Here is a 21,832-nt window from a genome sequence, read left to right on the forward strand (position 1 = left end):
TTTGGACATTGTTCTACATATGATGCTAGGTATGAGGCCTTAGTGGAGACCCACCCCTTTAGCCAATTAGCATATACTGCCAGTTATGATGATCTGTCTGACACCCCACCCCCAGCAATGCCCATGCCATAAGAGGGAGCCTCTTTCTGACAACATCTGGATGACCCAGACTCAGAGGCAGGATAGCACAGAGATCAAAACAAAACTGTAGAACCAAACACAACAAACTGACAAAAATCAATGATATGATTCCTAACGATATTCTGCTATTTTCAGAGATCAACATAATTCCCAGGCAAAGTGAGATAGTCCAAAATGAAAGTTTCCATCAGATTCCTTCCCCTGGAGCTATGAGAATCCCATGGAAGAGGTATGTGAGCAACTGCAAGAGACATAGGGGTTAAAGACACCAGAAAAGCATGGACCCCAGAATCAACTTGGCACATCTGGGGAGGGATTCATAGAGATTGAAGCAGTGCATAGGAGAGGGTGCACTAGGTCCTTGCTTATATGTTATTGTTGTTGGTTTAGGATTTGGTGGAACAAGTGGGTCATAACTAAGAATGGGGGTACCTCTAACTCTTTTCCCTGCTCTTGGAATACTTTTCCACCTACTAGTTTCACTTGCCTATCCTTGATGTGGGAGTTTGTACTTGGTCTTCTTGAATCCTGTGTTCTTGGTGGATAACACTGGGAGGCCTGCTCATTTTTTGGTGTGTGAATGAGGAGTGACCTTGAGGAAAGAGTGAGTGAGGGGGAAATAAGTAGATTACATGGAGGGGAAGCTGAGGTCAAGATTTATTGTATAATAGAAGATTAATGAAAATTTTTAAAACATGAAAATGAGTAAATAAATAAATATAAAATAAAGGAAAGAGAAAAGGTGACTCTAATATTACAATATCAATGTTAGATAAAATGCTTTCTACCAAAAGTTTTCAAGGAAATTAGGAAAGGACACTTCATATTTATCAAAGGAAAAATACACCAAGAGAAAGTCTCAGTTCTGAATATCTATGCCCCAAATGCAAGGACACCCACATTTATAAAAGTTCAAAACACACACTGAACCCAATACAATGACAGTGAGAGAATTCAACAACCCACTCCCACAAATGAACAGGCCATTGAAACAAAACTAAACAGATACAGTGGAACTAACAGAGGTTATGAACTAAATGGATTTAACAGATATATATAGAATATTTCACCCTAAGACAAAAAATAGAGCTTTTTCTCAGTGCCTCATTGGACCTTCTCTAAAACTGACCATATAAACTCAAAAACCAAGCCTCAACAGATTAAAAAAGATTGAAATAATTCCATGAATCCTATTAGATCACCACAGATAAAGTCTAGACTTCAATAACAACAAAACACAGAAAAAGCACATACCTGTGAAAAGTTAATAACTCTATTTAAATATAAATTGGATAGGGAAGAAATAAAAAAAAATTAAAGACTTCCTAGAATTCACTGAAAATAATGACACAGTATACTCAAATGTATGGGGCACAATGAAAGCAGTGCTAAGAGGAAAATTCATACCACTAAGTGTATACACAAAGAAATTAGAGAGATTCTACATTAATAATAGCACAACTGAAAGCCCTAGAACAAAAAAGAAGCAAACACATTCAAGAGGAATAAAAGGCAAGAAATAGTCAAACTCAGGGCCAAAAACAACCAAATATAAACAAAGACAATGATAAAAAGAATCAACAAAGACAACGGGTCATTCTTTGAGAAAATCAACAAGATAGATAAACCCCTAGCCAGATTAACTAAAGGACACAGAGACAGTATCCAAATGAACAAAATCAGAAATAAAAATGGAAACATAACAACAAAAATTAAAGAAATTTTAAATATTATCAAATCCTACTACAAAAGTCTATAGTCAACAAAACCAGAAATTTTAGATAAAAAAGATGATTTTCTAGACAGATACCATGCACCAAAGTTAAATCAAGAGCAAGTAAACTATCTAAACAGATCTATATCTGCTAAGGAAGCAGAAGTCATTAAACCTCCTAAGAAAAAAAGCTCAGGGCCAGATGGTTTCAGCACAGAATTCTACCAGACCTTCCAAAAAGAACTAAACAGCAACATTCCTCAAACTATCCCATAAAATAGAAATGGAAGGAACACTATCTATTTCATTCTATGAAACCACAATTATGCTGATACCCAAACCACACAAAGATCCAACAAAGAATGAGAACTTCAGACCAGTGTTGCTTTTGAGTATCAATGCAAAAATACTCAATAAATTCTAGAAAACTGAATCCAAGAACACATCAAAACCATCATTCACCACAATCAAATAGGCTTCATCCCAGAGAGGCAAAGTTGGTTCAATATATGAAAATCCATTAACATAATCCACTATATAAATAAACTCAAAGGAAAAAAATCACATGATCATCTCATTAAATCTTGGAAAAGCATTTGACAAAATAGAATACCTCTTCCTGTTAAAAGTACTGGAAAGATCAGAAACTCAAGGCCCATACCTAAACATAATAAAAGCAATATACAGCAAACCAACAGCCAATATCAAATTAAATGGAGACATACTTGTAGAAATCCCACTAAAAGCAGGGACAAGGCAAGACTGACCACTCTCCAGGTATCTATTCAATATAGTTCTCAAAGTCATAGCTAGAGTAATAAGACAACAAAAGGAAATCAATGGGATACAAATCGGCAAAGAAGAAGTCAAGGTATCACTATTTGCAGATGATATGATAGTATACATAAGTGACACAAAAATTCTATCAAAGAACTTCTACAGATGATAAACATCTTCAGTGAAGTAGATACATATAAAATTAACACAAACTAATAAGTAGACTTCCTTCATGCAAATGATAGAAGGGCTAAGAAACAAATTAGGGAAACAACACACTTTTCAACAGTCACTAATAATATAAAATATCTTGAAGTAACTCTTACCAAACACATAAAAGATCTGTATGACATCAACTTCAAGTCTTTCAAGAAAGAAATCAAAGAAGACCTCAAAAATGGATTGATATCCCATGCTCAGGGGTTGGTAGGATTAACATAGTAAAATGGCCATTCTACCAAAAGCAATCTACAGATTCAATGCAATACCCATCAAAATTCCAATATAATTCTTCATGGAAACAGAACTTCTCAATTCCATATGATAAAAAAACAGAATGGCTTAAACAATTCTTAACAATAAATGAACCTCTAGGAAAATCACCATCCCTGTCCTCAAGGTACACCACAGAGCAATAGTGAGAAAAACAGCATTGTATTGGTCCAGAGCCAGGCAGGTCAATCAATGTAATAGAATTGAAGACCCAGAAATAAACTCACACACTTATGGACCCTTGAACTTTGACAAAGAAACCTAAAACATACAATGGAAAAAAAGAAAGCATCTTCAATAAATGGTGTTGGTCAAACTTGTAGTTGGTATATAGAAAAATGAAAATAGAGCTATATTTGTCATCTTGCACAAAGCTCAAGTCCAAGTGGATCAAGGACCTCAAAATAAAACAAGATACACTGAATCTAATAGAAGAAAAAGTGGGGGAAACATTGGACAGATTGGCGTGGGCCAAAACTTCTTAAATACAACTCGGACTTTATGGTCAAGAATTGATAAATGGGACCTCATGAAACTGAAAAGCTTGTGTAAGGCAAAGGACATAGTCAATAGGACAAATTGGCAACCTAAAGATAGGAAAAAATCTTCACTAACCCCACATCTGATACAGGGCTAATATCTAAAATATGTAAAGAACTCAAGAAGCTAACCTCCAAAAACCCAAACAACCCAATCAAAAATGGGGTATGGAGCTAAACAGAGAATTCACAAGACAGGAATGTGGAATAGCAGAGAAGCACTTAAAGAAATGTTCAAAGTCCTTAGTCATCAGGGAAATGCAAATCAAAATGGCCCTGATATTCTGCCTTACACCAATCAGAATGACTAAGATCAAATTAGGGTGACAGCACATGCTGGTGAGAATGTGGAAAAAGTGAAACTCTCCTGCATTACTGTTTGGACTGAAAACTGGTAGCGCCACTCTAGAAATCAATCTGAAGATTCCTCAGAAATTAAAAATAGATCTTCCTGAAGACCCAGCTGTTTCATTCTTGGGGATTTACCCAAAAGATGCCTCACCATGCCACAGGGCCACCTGTTCCACTATGTTCATAGCAACCTTAAATGTGATACTCAGAAGCTAGAAACAACCCAGATGGTCTATAATGGAAGAATGTATACAGAAAATATGGTTAATTTACAACATGGAATATTATTCAGCTATTAAGAATGAGGACCTCATGAGTTTTACAGGTAAATAAGTGGAACTAGAAAATATCCTGTATGAGGTAACTCATACCCCCCAAAAAATGCATGATATGTACTAACTAGTAAGTGGATATTAGCCAAAAAAGCACAGCTCTGCTTCCCTGGGATGGTCCAATGGCATGTGCTGCACAGGGGCCTGTGTGTCTCAGTCATCACAGACTGCCCTGTGAGTGCTGCACAGGGGTCTGGGAGGTTCAGAATACAGACTCCTGCAGCCCAGGGGCCTCCATTTGCCAGGCAGTGGGAAGATGGGTCAGCACCTACAACCCAACTAAAGTTATTCAGACAAGATATAAATGGAGGGTGATGAACCCAACTCACTAGCAAGAATAATGTGGATACTCATCTGGTGTGTGTGTGGGGGGGGTGGGGGGGTTGGCTCACATGTGTGGATGTGGGTCCTATTGGGCTGAGTTATGGTTCCTGCGTGTCTGCCACCCCAGGCAGCTTGAACCATGGCTCAGAGGGCAGAAGCACTGGAATTTGACTGAGTTCACTCCACGTGGCTCCGGGCAGATGTTTGGCTGTGAGAAGTTGCAGGTGTGGGGAGATCCCAGTCTGAGATCCCACGGGGGCAGAGCTCGTGGGTTGAGGGTCTCTGGGCCGAGGCAGCTAACAGGAGACTGGCTGGTCTCAGCCTTTGGGCTCCCAGGCACCACTAGGAGGCTGCAGAGGGACTGACACGGGGAACATATGGGCTGGACCGCCTGCAGCCGAAAGGGGTAAGAGAGAGAAGCCCTGTGGGGTGGATGAGACACTTGGTCAAGGCTACTCGCTTGCCTGGGTCACAGCTAGCTCAGCTAGCTGTATCTTACTACTGAACCTTGTTCTCAACAAACCTAGAAAATCTAGATGAAATGGATGATTTTTGGTATGTGTGACAGTTATCGCATAACAAAGTTAAACCAAGACCAGGTAAAATATCTAAATATTCCCATAACATTTAAGGAAAAACAAGCAGTCATTAAAATCTCTCAACCAAAAAAGCCCTAGGCCAGATGCTTTTAGTGCAGAATTGGACCAGACCTTCAAAGAAGAGCTAATACCAATACTCCTCAAACTGGTCCACAAAATAGAAAGAGAAGGAACCCAACATAATTCATTCTATGAAGCCACAGTTACTCTGATACTAAACCACATAAAGACCCAACAAAGAAAGAGAACTTCAGACCAATTTCACTTATGAATATCAATGCAAAAATACTCAATAAAATTCTAGCAAAACAAGTTCAAGAACACATCAAAACCACCATTCCCCTACACATTTGTAGCAGTTGTGCAGCTCAGGCTTCATGTGGGTTCTGTAAAATTGCAGCAGGAGCTGTCTCTGACTCTGTTGTCTGCCTTTGGATTCCCTTCTCCAGCTGGACTGCCTGGGTAGACCTAGGTTGGACAAGATGTACTTAGTCTTGCTTCCAGTTGATTGTTGGGGCTTGTTAGTACCAAAGGTGGGGTGTCTCCTTGAAGGAGAAGGAAAGGGAGTCTTTTAGGAGGGATTTCTGAGGGTGCGACTGGAAGGAGGGACTATGATCAGGATGTAAAGTGAATTTAAAAAATAATGGAAAAAAAGAACAACAATAGCACATAAAGGAGCCCTATCAATTGAAAATGAGATTCCATGAAATTAAAAGGCTCTGTGCAGATAAAGATGCTTGTATTACAGGCCTAGAGGATGGAAGCCATCCTACCACTGAAGTTCAAAAGTGGAGTCTTAACATTTAGAACATACAAACTATTGCTGTTTAAATATCAAAAATCAGTCAAAAATAGACTAATGGACAGTTTTTAAATGAAACACACGGAATATAATAAAAATTTTACCAATTGTTCAATATTCTTAGCCTTGAGATAATTCAAGTTAAAAATATGTAAAGAACTCAAGAATATAGACACCATCAAACAATGTAACCCAACAAATAATAAGATACAGAGCATAACAGAGAATTCACAACATAGTTTCTTCAATGTTCCTAGCTATCAGATAAATTCAAACTAGGGCAGCATTGAGATTCCATTTGACCTTACAGCACTGACTGAGATCAATGCAAATGAGAAATTCTACCAAAGATGACTGAATAAACATGTCAGGAACTGCTATTGGGTGTGTAAACTGGAGCAGCATGGGGGAAATCAGGAAAGAGGTCCCTAAAAACAGAACTACCATAGGACCAGATGGACCATTTCTGAGCATGGGCTCAAAGGATGTGCTCTACTTCCTGTCAAGAAGATATCTGCACATGCATGTTGTTTGTGGTATGACTCCAAACAATAAGACAATTAGGCATTTTAAACACCTAAATAAATTCTATTAGAGTTTACTAATTTATAAAAGTGAGCATGTGAAGAAAAGAAGCAAAACACTACTAAGCATTCCAATTATCATAGAAGGTTTAGTTCAGACTCTTTAGCCACACACATTCTTATGGTTAAGAAATGAATTTTCTTACCATTCTATACCTGAGGCAAGAAAAGCACAATGTTCTAGATTATATTGAATTATGACAAAGCTAAATGAATAGAAGACAAATCTGAGTTTTCTGTCTGACTTGAGATGAGATATGATCACGTAACAGACATACATGGATCTGAGGACAGAAGACACTCTGAGAGAAACAATCCAAAGAAAAAAACTCAAGTTTCCACAGAGAAATATATGTTGTCAAAAACTAAGAACCTGATGGCCTCAAGGAGACATGTTCCAGGAGACAAAGGTAAAGTGTAAACTTATGATTTCTTTGGAGACTCAGATGTTATAATGATGTTTTTGTGGGGCAGACAGGTGAAAGAATGTTTGGCTGAAGCAGACACAGGTGAAAGGATGTTTTTCTGTAGTAAGCACATGAAAGGATACATGACTTTAGAAGGAACATTGATCTGACCCCCACAGACACTGGGAGCTCCAACTTTGGTTCGCCTTGCTCTGCCTTGCTGGTCACTGCTGGCGACTACCATGTATTGGTTCACCTTACATTTCATTGTTGACCTTAGCTTGTGGAGTCTTCAGAGAAGAAATTCTAGTGCGATTCCAGGGGCTTCTTGATGATCTTTGGACTTGAACTCCATTGGTGAGCCTCACAGTTTTTCCTGGATTGAACTGCCCTTTCTGATTCATACATGGTGTCTGTGAGTATGCTAGACTGCAGTTCCTAATTCAAGTTTGCTGTTTGCTGGGGGACTGGGCTGGGGACAATGAAGATTGGAATTTCCCAAAAGAACTATTTCCAAACAGGTCCACTTCCCCCATATCCTAATACCATTTCATTTTCACTACTTCTGGTGGGTGGTAGGTCAGAGGTGAGGGTGAACCCTTCTAAAAGTAGGTTGAACAAAATATATGCTTACACAGAGGAATACTGGGACTCAAAGAGTAGGAACAGAACATGAACAGAGGCCTATTTGTGTCTGACTCAGCAACAGGATTTGAAAGGAGGGAGCAGGGAAAGGACACAGGAGGGGACACTGGGCTGGAGGTTGGGGAGAGGCTGTGGCACCCTCTCTCCTGCCAGGAGCCCTTTGTGATGAGGAGCCCCCAGCTGTGTGATGTATCCTGAGCCTGCCTGACAGGTCACATGCTGTACACCACAGCCCAGTAGTCTGAGAGCTATACTTCGATTCAGAAGATGGAGAATTTTCTCGCTCTGATGAACAGCATTAGTGACTCATGGATGAGCCCCAGCTCCATGGACATAGCAATGGACCTGAGCCTTGCCTTTATATGTGGAACAGGGCTCTTTTTCCTACTACTCCCCTTCCTGAAGGAGTATCCAGTGTCATCACCTCCTGAGAGTGAAAGTGACATCCCAAAGGTGAGGAGAGTTTTGGTTCATGCACAATGGATCAGAAGCCTGTTGTTCATGAATGTTACTCTCACATTTCATAGAAATGCAGGTGTAGTGACAAATTTTGGTATTTAAAATATATATATATAAGAATATAGTTGATCTTTATTTTTTAAATCTCAGGTATGGAATGTGGGGTTGCTTCAGATTATCCACAGCAACTGACTGTGTTTTGCCTCATATTCAAGCAGGAGCATGAATTTGTCAGCAGCAGATACTTTCATTGTTGTTTTGGAATTCTGAGAACCTTTCAGAGGGAGTGTCAGTCCTAGGTCTTGGAGATGTATTGTGGGTTCTTGATTGTTGTTGGTTTCTATCCCTTGCTGGTGTTTATGATCTGTTGATTAGTCCTGTGCACTGAAGAAAGAAGAAGATAAAGATATCCAGGATATCCTGACAGTAAAGATTGAACTTGCCCAAAAGAATTAAACCCGCATAATTAGCAGAAAAGAGTCTAACAATGATGTCTCCCCTTTTTACTCTGTCCTTTTTTTCCTATCTAGTTTTCAGGGATAGAATGGGTAAAAAAAAAAAAAGGGGGAGGGTGAAGAAGGATGGAAGAAAGATGAGCCTACAACTTAGAGAATTATAGCTACAGACAGGGAAGGGGGAAGAGTATGCAAGGGATGGGAGGCAGGGCAGAGGTGAGACTGGTACTGAGGTGTCTGCCTGAAGCTCTCGGAGCATCTGTACAAGCATGCAAACAAACTACTAATGACTACTGTAGCTCCATGGACAGTCTATATTTCTGATTTGGTAGGGACACAGGACAAGTTCAAAGAAATATCATCTGTCCTTGGTTAGGGGCTTGTATTTCTTTGTGTTGAGCAGATGTGAAGCAAGTGATGAGAACAAGGGCCTCAGATCAGAGTTTGAATCTCCTCTGGTCTGAGGAAGCAGGTATCACCTGACAGCACAGAGAAAGCTGCAGAGCTTAGCCTTGGGTAGGAACCTGTCTGAGGAACACTGACTGAGGACATTCCTGGTAAGTGTGGCATAGACAGCCTCTTTTACTGCTTTTATAACAAGTCAATAAGGAAATGTGTTTATGCACAGTGTGAATGAAGCAAGAATGGATGAGAGAGGGCTCCCTAGAAAATGAAGATTTCATGTATTTGAGGAAAAAGAGAGCAGGCAGAATGTCTACCAGAGAGAGAAAGGGGAGACCCATCTCATGTGTGTTGTTTCTAAATGGCAGGTTGTGAAGAGGAGGCAGATCAACACCAGGAAGAAAATGGCTACTGTAAAAGGTAGGCTTCTGCTTTCCTGGGTTGAGATAGTCCATCTAGCCTCTCTGTTAGTGACCAGGGTCATAATGAGAGCCATGTTCCCAAGGCCATGATATGCAGGAAGGAAGGGGGACTTTAGGGAAGGCACATAGATTAAGAGAAACCAAGCTTTTCTATCACAAGGTTTTGTGATGAGTGCTACACATGGAAGTATTGTTAAAGTCAGTGGACTGATGCTGTGTGTGCCTGTTTGAGGGACTCCCTGGTCCACGTGACAGCAGGTAGCTTCAATTCTCCCAGCTGCATTTCTCTTTCAAAGTGTATTCTCTGCAATGGGTATTGTAAGAGGAATGATGGGAGTGGAGGGAGATACAAGGAAAGTGTAAATGGAGAGATGAACTCTCTCCATTCTCCTTGTGCATATTCAGTGTCCTGTCCTTCCACTATAGTGGGTGAGCATTAGACTCCTAGCCTGGGTAGTCATAAGAGAGATGCCTCACTCATGGGTGTTCTCATTCCTTGTACTTATACTACACAACTATCTCCAGATTGTAGAGATGTTGGAAAAAATGTGGAAGAAACCAAGACTCCATCACAGTCAATGAAAATGTAAGAAATCTTTGTCTTCTGGAATTTTTTATGCCAACATGTGAGCTGAGGGTCTAGGCATCTTCATATTTAAGATGCTATCCAGGGTGGGATGGAAAGACAGTGCTTTTGTGTGTGAGACTAAGTAACATGTGCTATGGAGGCAATGGAGGGACCATATGGCTACAGGCACCATGTTTACACAGACTGATGGGCCTCTTGATCTTCTGCTTGGCAATGATGCTTTTACCTCTTGTCTTTACAGCACCACCAATCAACTACTCCAGGACTCCACACCACAACCCTTGTGGAACCCTCTTCAGAAAATGAATCACCTTCCTCTCTTTCAGCAGTTGTCTTATCTCAAGGTCTTGGAGCATCTTATTCAGAAAGAGTTTAGTCAAATTTTCTGGGGCATATCCTCCATATTCTCTGAGTCAATTGTGGCTACTGCCCACATCTTCAGAAACCCTTGCTTGGCAGAACATAAAACTGTGAGGTTTTATGATGCCTGTGGCCCTGCCCAAGATCTTTCCCAGGATCAAGGACCTCCACACAGTTCTCAGGAACAGCCTATGCCTCAACCACTTATGACACCAAGCTTGGTAGGTGTGACAGGGGTCCAAAAAAGGGAGTTCTTCCCAAGTTTTACACCAAACCAAACACCTCCATGTTTCAAGAGTAGGGCCTGTGGAACATCATGCCCTACCACTGAGAGAGGGACACAGACATGCATACCAACTGAAAACCAGCACTGGCAACAAGGACTGCATTGGAAAGACACCAAAAGTTATGATACACAAAAACATCAAGGTGCCATTAGCAAGCCTACTGGGAACTTCTCCAGGGGCAGCCTGGACAATAAAGCTAACAAGCAGGCATCCATCCTTCCAGAGCATTGTCATATGGTCCATAAGAATGAGAAACCACAGAATAAAGACACTGCAACTACTGTGGGAGATCAACAAGGAACCCCCATCAATTTCCTCCCATCAAGGAAATTGACCCAACTTCAGGCAAATTTCCCAGCAAATAGTGATCATTATTGCAAAAGCAGCCCTCAACTCTCCCAGCCTGCCCAGCCCTCTATCCAGAACTCCAAAAGCTGCAAAGGTAGAAAAAAGAGGGGTACTGTGCCCTTGGGGGTACCCTTAAAGAAGGACATAGAAACTTGTGATGTACATAACAGCATCAAGAAAGGCCTGAGTCTAGAGGGCCAAGACCTGCCTTGCACTTTAAGCAGAAGCCCTGGGAAGGAGCGAAAGCCCAGGAACACTGCACTGAGGACAGACAAGCTGTTCCACAGGAACCCTGCTGAGCATCAATCCTTTCTTGACTCAGAGACTGAAAGGAAGCTGGCATCAGACATCATGCAACTTCCAGTAAAACGAAGAAGGAGGCCATATATGCAGATCCTTGAGGCAAGGGATCTGACCCCACCTGGGCTTCCAGACTCAAACCTCCCCCAGGTTGTGTATCCCTCCTCACCTATCTGTGATTCCAAGGCTGAATACTATTCCAAGGCTGCCATGATCCTGGAAAATTTGCATCACCAAGATCCAGGAGGGAGAAGGGTGGAAAGCATATCAGATGCCAGGCTAGAGAGTGATGTATCTATAGACTCACTTACAAAGATTGAGAAGACCCAAAGAGCCCCTCGACCTGCTGCCAGCCATAGTCCATCAAAGGCCCATCCAGATCAATGGCAGAGCAACCTGAGAGTTCAGGAACCTGCTTTCTCCTTTCAGGTAAATCCACCGCAGAGCAAGACTATCCAAGCAACTGAAACAGGCAGCCTACAACCAAATGCCAGCCCCAATATGGCCAAGCATGCACCAAAGAAGAGGTTTCAAGGTGTGGACTCAGGGCAACCCTGCCGTCCTGTGATGGTGATTGATCCTGAAGAAAGTGACCCACCTTCAACAGCCAAACAAAGCAATAGAGTGGAGGGGAAAGAAGAGCCACCTCCTGCATGGAGGCTGAGTCCAGGATCCAGTGAGGATCACAGTGGCCAAGCCTTCAGTATCAGTCCCAGGGACTTTGGGTCTTTAGAGGCTAACAGAATACCAGGCCACCTCCAAACACCTACCCCACAGCTCACACAGGACTCAGGTGTAAAACCACAAGCATACAGTAAGACTGACTTGATATCAAAGGAGCAGCCACAGCCCTGGCTTGTGGGACCTGATCCAGATGGTCCCAGCACCGTACAGCCTGCCAAGGTCAGCTGGCCTGCACAACATTCCCTGCCTATATTCCAGAATACATGCCAGAACCCCAAAACTTCTCAGGCCTTAAGTGATGTCTGCATGAGGAGCCATGAGAGGGTAGAGACTGAAAATGTCAGCGTCCCGAAGGATAAAATCGAAGTGATGGAACTCAAGGGGGCTCATCCCGGTGAAGAGAGGCAGAGTATTATACAATCTCGAGACATAAACCAGGGAGAAATGCTTGGGAGAGGAAGGTCTTCCATCCCAAGCTCCACCCAGCTCAAGAATTTAACTGAGACTTGGATACCAAATGGAGATGCTACTTATAATATCTCTTGGAATGCTTCACAATATGACAACTTCAGCACAAAATACCTCGGGCAGGGGGATTCATTACAAAATGAACACCCCCCATCAGCTGCTGAACAAATGCAGGAGGTTATAAGAAGAAACAAGATCATCTACAATATGGTAGCTGAAATACAATCCCTTGTGAATATTCTGATCCAGATCTTGGAAAACACTGAATGGGACCTATCAAAGATACAAGGGTATAAAGTGGAAACCCTGACATCCCAGCTGGGTGGCTCATCCTTCTCTTCTGAGAGTCTGTATGACACAAACCATTGCAGAGCAGCAAGCAGACTGACCTATGGTTTCGTCACCCCTGAGATACATAACTATCCCTTCACATATAGGGGAATTAGAGATGAACTGCAGTCAGGAATTGAAAACCACAGGTCATATGATCAATATCTGAATCAAGGAAAGAGGGCAATGTGCTTTGAACAGATCCCTACGCCCATGGGTTATGACCTTCCATGTAGGTACAGGGCAATTGGAAACAAACAGGAACCAGGTCCTGCTGACCAGAGAGCCTGTGACCCAGGAAGAACAAAGATTGGAATGGGCCACTGTCTACCTAGAAGTCCTAAGAGGTACTACCATTCAATCAGATCCAAAGAAATTGGAGACACACAGCACCCAGGTTTTGACCATCCAGCCTTTGATCCATATCAAAGTACAACAAAAGGAATGGGCTGTGGCTGCTTTCTGAGACCCAATGATAACCATCCAGTCAAGCACAGGGGAACTGACTGCTCCTGGCCTTCAGTTCCTGCCCAGGAAGCCTTTGACCCCAGGTAGACCTTACCAGAATAGGTCAAGGAGCAGGTGGCTCAGGCCATCCTAGCCTTCCCACACCATGATTTTCTAGATGTTCCATCTTCCCAGCTGTTGTTTCTCCCATGCCTTCTGGTAATAAACTTGGTTTTCTCCATGCAAGGAAACTCTTTTTTTTTCTGGAGCTCTTCCTGTGAGCTCATGATTCCTGCCTAGATAGGAGCTGCTTCCTGGTTCATGCTCCTGCCTTTCAGCACAGTGGTTTCTGTCCTACAGTGATGGAGCAGGGGAAGGTCAGCATTGCTTCTGCCTCAGTGCAGTTTATGGAGAGATAAGGAACCTGGGAAGACATGGTTACTTTATGAGTGTCATCCTTGCATAGTCCCATCACTGTGCAGTTAGTGTTCATCTTTCTGTCATGACAGAGACAACAAAACACTAGGGATTTTTCAGGATGAGCCAACCCTATGAAGACCCCACCCAGGTCTGTGGCACAACATCTTGTTTTACTGTCACACCTTGATGATTGTTTCACTGTACAGAATGATGTGCAGACACAACAATCACAAAATCTTATCCCCAGTTCCAATGTAGGAGAATCTCTACCTGCATTTTTAGGACAGACATAAAGATCACCTATCCCCTCCACACTTTAACGCAGGCTGAGCCCCTATCACCACTTACCACATACTGGATGATAGGGCAGTGACTGTCCACAGTTTGCCATCCTCTCTGACTAGAGCAGGGTTCTGAATAGGACCTGCAGTGTGTGACCATGGGTGGTTACTGAGGGCCATGTCACACAGGCATGTCCAGTAACACAGCAAAGCCTACAGAGAAACCACAGACAACCCTTTGAGTTCACTCAGTGCCCTCCCTGTAGCACTGTTTCCATCCTGCCCAGGTCATCACCTTGCTGACATGTGGATATGCAGGTCATATGATGCTGCACCAGTGCCAATCTGGTATAGAGAATGTCTGTTAGCTTGTCAATTGTTTCCTGGTTAAAGGTGTCTTTGTGGATCATTTGGAAACATATATTGCTACTTTACAATCCTGTGAGCTCTGAGAACAAAGACCCTATCTGCATCCATTGTCTGTCAAAGTTCAACTTCCCCTCTTTGCTCCCTTAGCTTTCTTCCAATTCTGCATCCCTCCTGTCAAGTCCCAAATGAAAGAATCCATCTTTCATCTCTCACTGCTTCACCAAATCTCATCTCCACTACTCCTTTTCTATTTTCTTTATATATTTGGTTTCAGTATATGGTAAAAGAAAATATAGTAAAACATAAATGTGATGTCAAAAATTATAAAACAAGTGCATGAGCATCCCAGGGTAAAACTGCAGGATGCTGCCAGCCTCTCAAAGGCCATGTGCTCCTCTGTCGTCACCCCCCCTCCCTGTAAAGGATGTCACCTTACTTTTAAAACCTCCTCCTCACATTTAAGTAGTATCTTTATACCCTGAGTTTGTCCTGCTCATCTCAGCAGCCTGGCTCACTCATACTGTGTCTCCTCTCTGTATGGCATCTTCCACTTAACATTGTAGCATAGGATGGTGCAGCCTTGCTCAGTAGAGCTACATCTGAGTCATTTGTATTAAGTAGTCTCACACTGTTTTAATATACTCAGATTTCTCTATTTATTCTAAAGTTGACAGATGACACATTCTCCCATTTAATTGCTGTGACTTCCCTGGAACCCACTTCCTCCATGCATGTTGCTATTAATAGCAGCTCCAGCTCAGGTGTACAGAGGCTCCCACTGGCACACCGCCTGGCTCATTTTCTGGTCCTTTGAAGCCTCTTTTCCCAAGCTTACTTCAGTAACTGTAGCATTAGCTGATGGAGTTAGGGACTTTTAGTATGTTTGGTGCCCGTTTATATTTCTGTTTTATTACATGCAGCTCGGCTTTAGGCCATCCTCCCGCACATTTAATAGACTTTCTCTTCATTGATTTATAGGAACTTACATTTTGGATGTGAACCTGTAGAGGCAGTTCTGATCCTGAATTGCTTCTTGATCTGTAGGTAAAGAATGCTAAGAGCTAATTACTGGGCAGAAGGTACAAGCAGGATGTCTGTGTCCCTGGAGGACCAGGAGACAGACACAAGAAAGAAGAGGAGAGTTCGCCATGCTGTGAGAGAGATAAGTGGAGCATCCATGTGAGGTCTTGGAAGGAGCGGTGGTCAGGGTGTTTAGCAGGGATTAGATATATCTTAGCAACTACAGGTTAGGGCAGGTGGGAGGAGAGGAGAGAAGAATCCTGTTAAGGGCACACTCTTCCAGACAGGAGACAGTACCACCCAGTAAATGTGTGCAAATGCAAGATGAAAAGGAACAACTTTGTGTGTGTGTGTGTGTGTGTGTGTGTGTGTATTCATGGATTTAAGTGAAGCTGGGTGGGAACTGGTAAGACCTCCATTTTACATAGATGTATGTGAAAGACATCAAACTCACTGGGTACTAAATTTTGTGGTATAACTTCAGAAAGGAACATCTGCACCTCTGTGTGTAACCACTAACCTAAGCTCTATGAGTGAGCCCTGTACTCTCATTGACTCTCAGAGTGGATTCTGTTACAGTGTGTCACTGACACCTTAAGAACAAGGGTAGATGCTAAATCTTCCCCTGAGAAGTAATTCTATTAACAACTAATCTAGTAAGCTTTTATTACCTTTCTTATGTCAGAGCAGGAGATGTCCACAAAAATCTGAACCTAGCAGGCGAGGGTTAGTGGTTCAATGTCAGGAGGTGTAATGTCCAGCAGGACCTGATCCCTATCCCTGCAACTCAGGTGACACAGAGGTCAGGGGGTTGTCTATCATGTTCCTGTACTTGGAATTATATATATGCCACAGTAGAAGAGAGTTTGTCTAGGCAGGACTGATATCTAGAAATCGATATGGTGATTGTCCTGCATGTCCTTAAGCTACAAATGTATAGAGCATGTTAACGGGGTGGGAGATGCTTGTTCAGCATGTATATAAGACTCTAGGTTTTCATGCTGTGTTGCATACGACACCTAATTGTACCTTCCAATATAAGGCTATGACCAGATCCAGCTGGAGAGACCCTCTGTGGCACACATAATATGTTGGGGATCTAGCCTCACCACACCACATACTATACCACCACCACCCATGAACCATGCCAGAGTGATGTGATGGGCAGGCCAAAGTCACACAGTTTGATGTCCCTGTGTCTGGTGGTGTTCTCATTGTTTTGTGAACTGAACACACCATCTGTAGGAAGATGTGCTGAGCCTGATCCTCCCATAGACAGCTGACTTTTTCAATGTGGCTCACCAGATCTCCCTCAGCAGCAAACTCCAGCACCATAAAGATGTGTTTTCTGATGTGGAACCACTTCATGATGTGTGGATGGTCCAGACACTTAATGATGTCAATTTCAGTCCTGTTGTACAAGTCATTCTTCTCACCCCTTTCCTGCACCCTGAAAGTGCCCCACATGTCCTTGTTGAGGTGGCACAGCTCTGTAATGCTGCCTTAGCCAAGGGTCCTGAGGATGTCAAAATGATTTTAAAGGGTCACATTTTAGAGGACCTGCCCTCCAGGTCCAGCTGCATCCTCACTAAAAACAAGCCTAGCCTTAACAATAACATTTTGTCATTTGCTACAAACTGGTGGAAAAAAAGATAATTTATATATAGCAAGACAATTCTCTAAAGACAACTATGGTGTTTTCTCTCCTATGCAGAATGTGCACATTTGGAGGAGCCTGAACATAAAAAGGGGACATGAAATAGGGCAGGGCTCTGCTTCCCTGGGATCTTCCACAGGGAATGTGCTCAGTAGGGGCCTGGGTGTCTCAGTCACCACAGATTGTGCAAGGAGTGTGTTGCATATAATTTTAAAACCATGCTACATTCTTTCTCAGGACTGAGGCCCACATTCTGGCTTAGTTCCACCAATGAGTTGGAACTGATACTAAAATCTGGTTCCCTAATTGGGTCTTTATTTGGTCAATAAAGACAGCAGCCAACTGCTGGACACAGGTTAAAGGAGGGCCCTGGGGTCCCAGGAGGAAAAATGTGGATTCAAGAAAAGAGAGAGGCTTTTTGGTGCCATACATTGGAAAGAATAGAAAGCAACATTCATGTAAGGACTAGTGTCAGGGGCAGCCCTGCTTGTGCACTGAGGGATTGGGGTCAGCTATGGGCCTGACATGCAGGCATGCTGGCACGAGGTCTTGGGTCTCTGTGGAAGGGCCCTGGAACAGATGGCTGGAAGCTATTGTAAACAGGCAGCTTTGGTGGAAAGTTGCCAGGTCTTGTAATAGACCTTGTAGATAGGTGACCTTGGTGGGCAGCTTTGGTGGAGAGTTGCCAGGCCTTGGTCATAGACCTTGGGGATGGGTGATCTTGAGAGATGGTACCAACTTGGATAGGGATGGGTGAATCATGGGCAGAGTCATGGTGACCTGTCTCCGGAGGCTTCACCCAGCTGATGCTCTATTCTGGAGGATATCTGTGCTCCCCCTGAGCACTTGCATTCCTGTGTAATCCCCTTTCCCTGCATCCTGCCTTTTTGTGTATATAATCCCTGTGGGAAAAGGGTGGAATTATGGTTTGATCAGCCTATAGACAAGCTGTGGTTCTTTGCGTTCACCTGTCCCCCATCTTCTCTTTCAGGTGATCTCCCCGGAGCCCTGTTTAATGCCCTGATGAACAGGACAGACTAGGGGCACCTAGGGACTGAAACCTTCACTCTAAGCAGGGTCTTGAGGAGGTTGATGGGGTCTAACTGATTGCTGGTAAGATCAGCTTAGAGCAGGGGATTCAGTGTCCAGCAATTGTGCTAGTAGGCAAATTCTAAAATAATAATGCTGTGTGTGTGTGTGTGTGTGTGTGTGTGTGTGTGTGTGTTGCGGTAAATCTCAAACCCAAATAAGACTGGTCAATGAAAACACAACTCAATAATTATGAATATAAACTGCACGCCTAGATTTACCATTACTCTATTCCTCATCCATGAGATCCCTAATAATTTGTGGTTTTTCCAGGCCACGTGCTTCTCTTCCATTGTCTTTCCACCTCCTGCTCCTCCATCGACTTCCTCCCCAGTCAATTTCCTCTTCCATCACCTTCCTCCTCCCCCAAGCCTTTTCCGCCACCTCCCCTTCTACTGCCCAATCACTGGCTCTAGCCTTTATTTACAAATTAAGGTGGGCCGAGGGTTCACAAGAAGTCACCTGTATACTGATTTACTCCTCATCTGCAGCTCCTCCCAGGAAAGTGGAATAAGCATCAAACTACAAGGCCAGGGCTATCGACAACGTGTGTGTGTGTGTGTGTTTGTGTGTGTGTGTGTGTGTGTGTGTGTGTGTGTGTCTGTGAATTCAAAGGTCTCAGGTGGGGCTGGTAAAGAAGCTCCCAGGCAAAAGCAGTAGCTGACAGTCTGGTAGAGCTAAGATGAGAGGAACAGGCAAGTCGAGAGTGGGAGCTGATGGTGGCTGATCTCAGAGCTGACTCAGAAGCACAGGCCATAATCTTTGGCAAAAACCAAGCATTTTTAAGGACTTTCTAGAATTCAGTGAAAATGAAGGCACAACATACATGAAATCATTGCACACAATGAGAGTGGTACTAAGACAAAGCACAATGAACTAAGTGTCTTTAGAAAGGAATTAGAGAGACCTCCTGCTAGCAACATAAAAGCAAATCTGAAAGCTCTAGAACACAAAGAAGCAAATGTAAGAGAAGTACACAGTAAGAAATAATCAAACTCAGGACTGAAATCAACCATAGAGAAACAAATAGAACAATATAAGGAACCAATGAAACCAAGAACTGCTTTTTTGAGACAATCAACAAGATTGAAAAACCCTTAGCTAAATTAAGGAAAAGGCAGAAGACAGTATATACAAATCAAATCAAAAAATCATAAATTAAAAGAAGGCTATATCAACAGACACTGGGGAAATCCAAAGAATAACTAGGTTTGAGATATGGTGGCTAGTTTGTTGTTTGTTGTTTGCTATCTGTTGTTGGTGTTTGCTGTTTGTTAAGTAGTCATGTGCACAGAAAAAAAGAAGAAAAAAAAATTGGATATCCTGATAGCAAAGATCAAACTTAAACCCATGAAACTCAAATCCCTTATCATCAGGAAATAGTCTAACAATAATGTCTCCCCCTATCCCCTATATACATTTATTCTTATATGTAATGTTATGGAATTGAAAGGGTGGAAGAAAAGGGGGTAAAGAAGGGTAGAAGAGAGAAAAACATTCAAAGTCTAGCAAGTGACAGGTGAGGGTTCTTTCTAGAAAGAGCTTCATCTCAGTCTGCAGGAACTGGCAGGCAAGGCCAAGATGAGCATGTCCCTGAGGTATCTGCCTGAAGCTCTCAGATCATCTGTAGAGAGTGGCATAGAGGCCACTAAGCACAAGCATGGCTCCATGGACAGAATGTATTTCTGAGTTGGTGAGGACACAGGACAAGCTATCAGACAAGGCATCTTTCTCTCCTGTGCTCAAGCAGTTACTCTTGTTTGTGTTGAGCTGATGTGAAGCAGGGCATGAGATCATTAACCTCAGATCAAGGATTGAGTCCTATCTGCTCTGAGGTAGTAGGTATCAATAGACAGCCCAGAGTCAGCTACAGAGGTCAGCCTTGAGTAGGATCCTATCTGAGGAACACTGACTTGAGGACATCTGTGGTACCTGAGACAGTGCCTTCTGCTATTTTTCCAACAGAACCAAAAGTAACTGTGTTTATACACAGTGTGGGTGAGTCGAGAATGGACTGGAGAGCTCCCTGGGAAATGTGGATTTCATGTCATCCATGAACAGAGTGCAGGAAGGTCATCTACCAGACAGAGTAAATAGGGACCCCAGCTCATGTGAATTGTTTCCAACTGACAGGTGCAGAAGAGGGCAGAACAAGACCAGGAAGAAACTTGCTACTGTAAAAGGTAAGCTTCTGCCTTCCTGTGGAGAAGAATTCCATCTGGCTCTTACCTCATTGAAGAGGGTCATGATGAAAGCCATGCTCTTTGGACATGAGATGCAGAGCTCAAAGAAGGAAGTGGGGGCTGCTGGGAAGAAAATCATAGACAAGAAATCCCCAGGTTTTGTGATACAACATTGGACAGGATGGGTGATACACTTGGGAGTGTAGTTCCAATCAGTGGACTGATTCTTTGCCTGTGTATGGAACTCCAAGGTCCACTTACCAACACATACCTTCAAATCTCCTAGGTGTAAATTTTTCCAGATAACAGGTCCTGTGGCCCTTGCAGAATTGTAAGGGGAATGACAGGAGAAGAGGGAAGAGCAAGGAAAGTCTGAATGGAGAGATGAGGTCGCTCCACTCCCTTGGCTCAAGTTCAGTGCTCATTTCTTGCACTATGGTGCTTGAGAGTTAGAGTCCCAGCATGGGGAGTGACTAGAGAGATGCCTCACACCTGTGTGTTCTCATTCCTTTTCTTTATCCTACATAACTAGCTCCAGGTTGTACCAACGGCAGGAAAATAATGTAGAAGACACCAAGGCTCCATCACAACCTATGAAAATCTAAGAAATTCCTCTGTCTTGTGAAATTTTTCATACAAGAATGTGAGCTCAGAGCCTGGGGATCTTCATACTGAAGATCCTATGCAGGGAAAGATTGGAACACATCTGTTGAATGTAACACTAAGGAGTATGGGATATGGAGGCAGTGGATGGAATGTATGGCTACAGGTGCCATAGTTACACAGACCGATGAGCCTTTCGATCCTCTGCTTGGGGATGATGCTTGCATGTCCTGTCTTTTAAAGTCCCACCAAGCAAATTTTCATGGACTCTACACCACAACCTTTTTAAAACCCTAATAAGAAAATGGATCACCTTCCTTTCTCTCATCTGTTGTCTTACCTCAAGGTCTCAGAGGATCCTATACAGCAGAAATTTAGTGGACTTGTCTGGGGCACATCCTCTGTATTCTCAGAGTCAGTTGCAGCTGCTACTCAGGTGTTCAGAAGCCCTTCTTTACCAGGAGATAAAACTGTGAGATTTAATGATGCATGTGTCCCTGTCCAAGGACTACCCCAGGCTCTTGGCCCTCCATAGATTTCTCAGGACCAGCCATTGCCTCAACAATTTGTAACACCAATCTTGGTATGTGTGAAAGAGGTCCAGGAAATGGAAGAACTAACAAGTTCTGCAGCAAACTAACACCTTTTTGTTTCCAGAGTAGGGCCCGTGGAAAAGCTGGTACTAGTACTGAGATAGTGATACAGGCATACCTTCCAACTAAAAACTATCCCTAGAAAAATAGAGTGAACTGGAAAGGCACTACAGCACAAAAACATTAAACATCCATTTGCCATCCCACTGGCAACTGGTCCAGAGACACCCGGCCTATAACTCTCCAGTCACTCTCTATACTTCCTGAAAATTGTCAGATGCTCCAGCACCATGAGGAGCCACAGAATGAAGACAAGACAACTATTGTGGGAGAAAAACAAGGAAGCTCTGTCAGATTTC

The 21,832-nt window shown here is 42.9% G+C and overlaps 1 protein-coding gene across 1 annotated transcript; it reads left to right on the forward strand.

Moving 5' to 3' along the window:
- The first annotated feature begins 7,928 nt into the window (after window positions 1-7,928).
- LOC143443179 (uncharacterized) lies at window positions 7,929-13,502 on the forward strand. Its single transcript, XM_076938815.1, has 3 exons — window positions 7,929-8,160; window positions 9,392-9,443; window positions 9,971-13,502. Exon 3 carries the CDS (start codon window positions 10,190-10,192, stop codon window positions 13,364-13,366), a length of 3,177 nt encoding a protein of 1,058 aa, XP_076794930.1. The 5' UTR covers window positions 7,929-8,160; window positions 9,392-9,443; window positions 9,971-10,189; the 3' UTR covers window positions 13,367-13,502.
- The last annotated feature ends 8,330 nt before the right edge of the window (window positions 13,503-21,832 follow it).

The sequence above is a fragment of the Arvicanthis niloticus genome, chromosome 8 (genome assembly GCF_011762505.2).
Source record: "Arvicanthis niloticus isolate mArvNil1 chromosome 8, mArvNil1.pat.X, whole genome shotgun sequence".
Classification (NCBI taxonomy): domain Eukaryota; kingdom Metazoa; phylum Chordata; class Mammalia; order Rodentia; family Muridae; genus Arvicanthis; species Arvicanthis niloticus.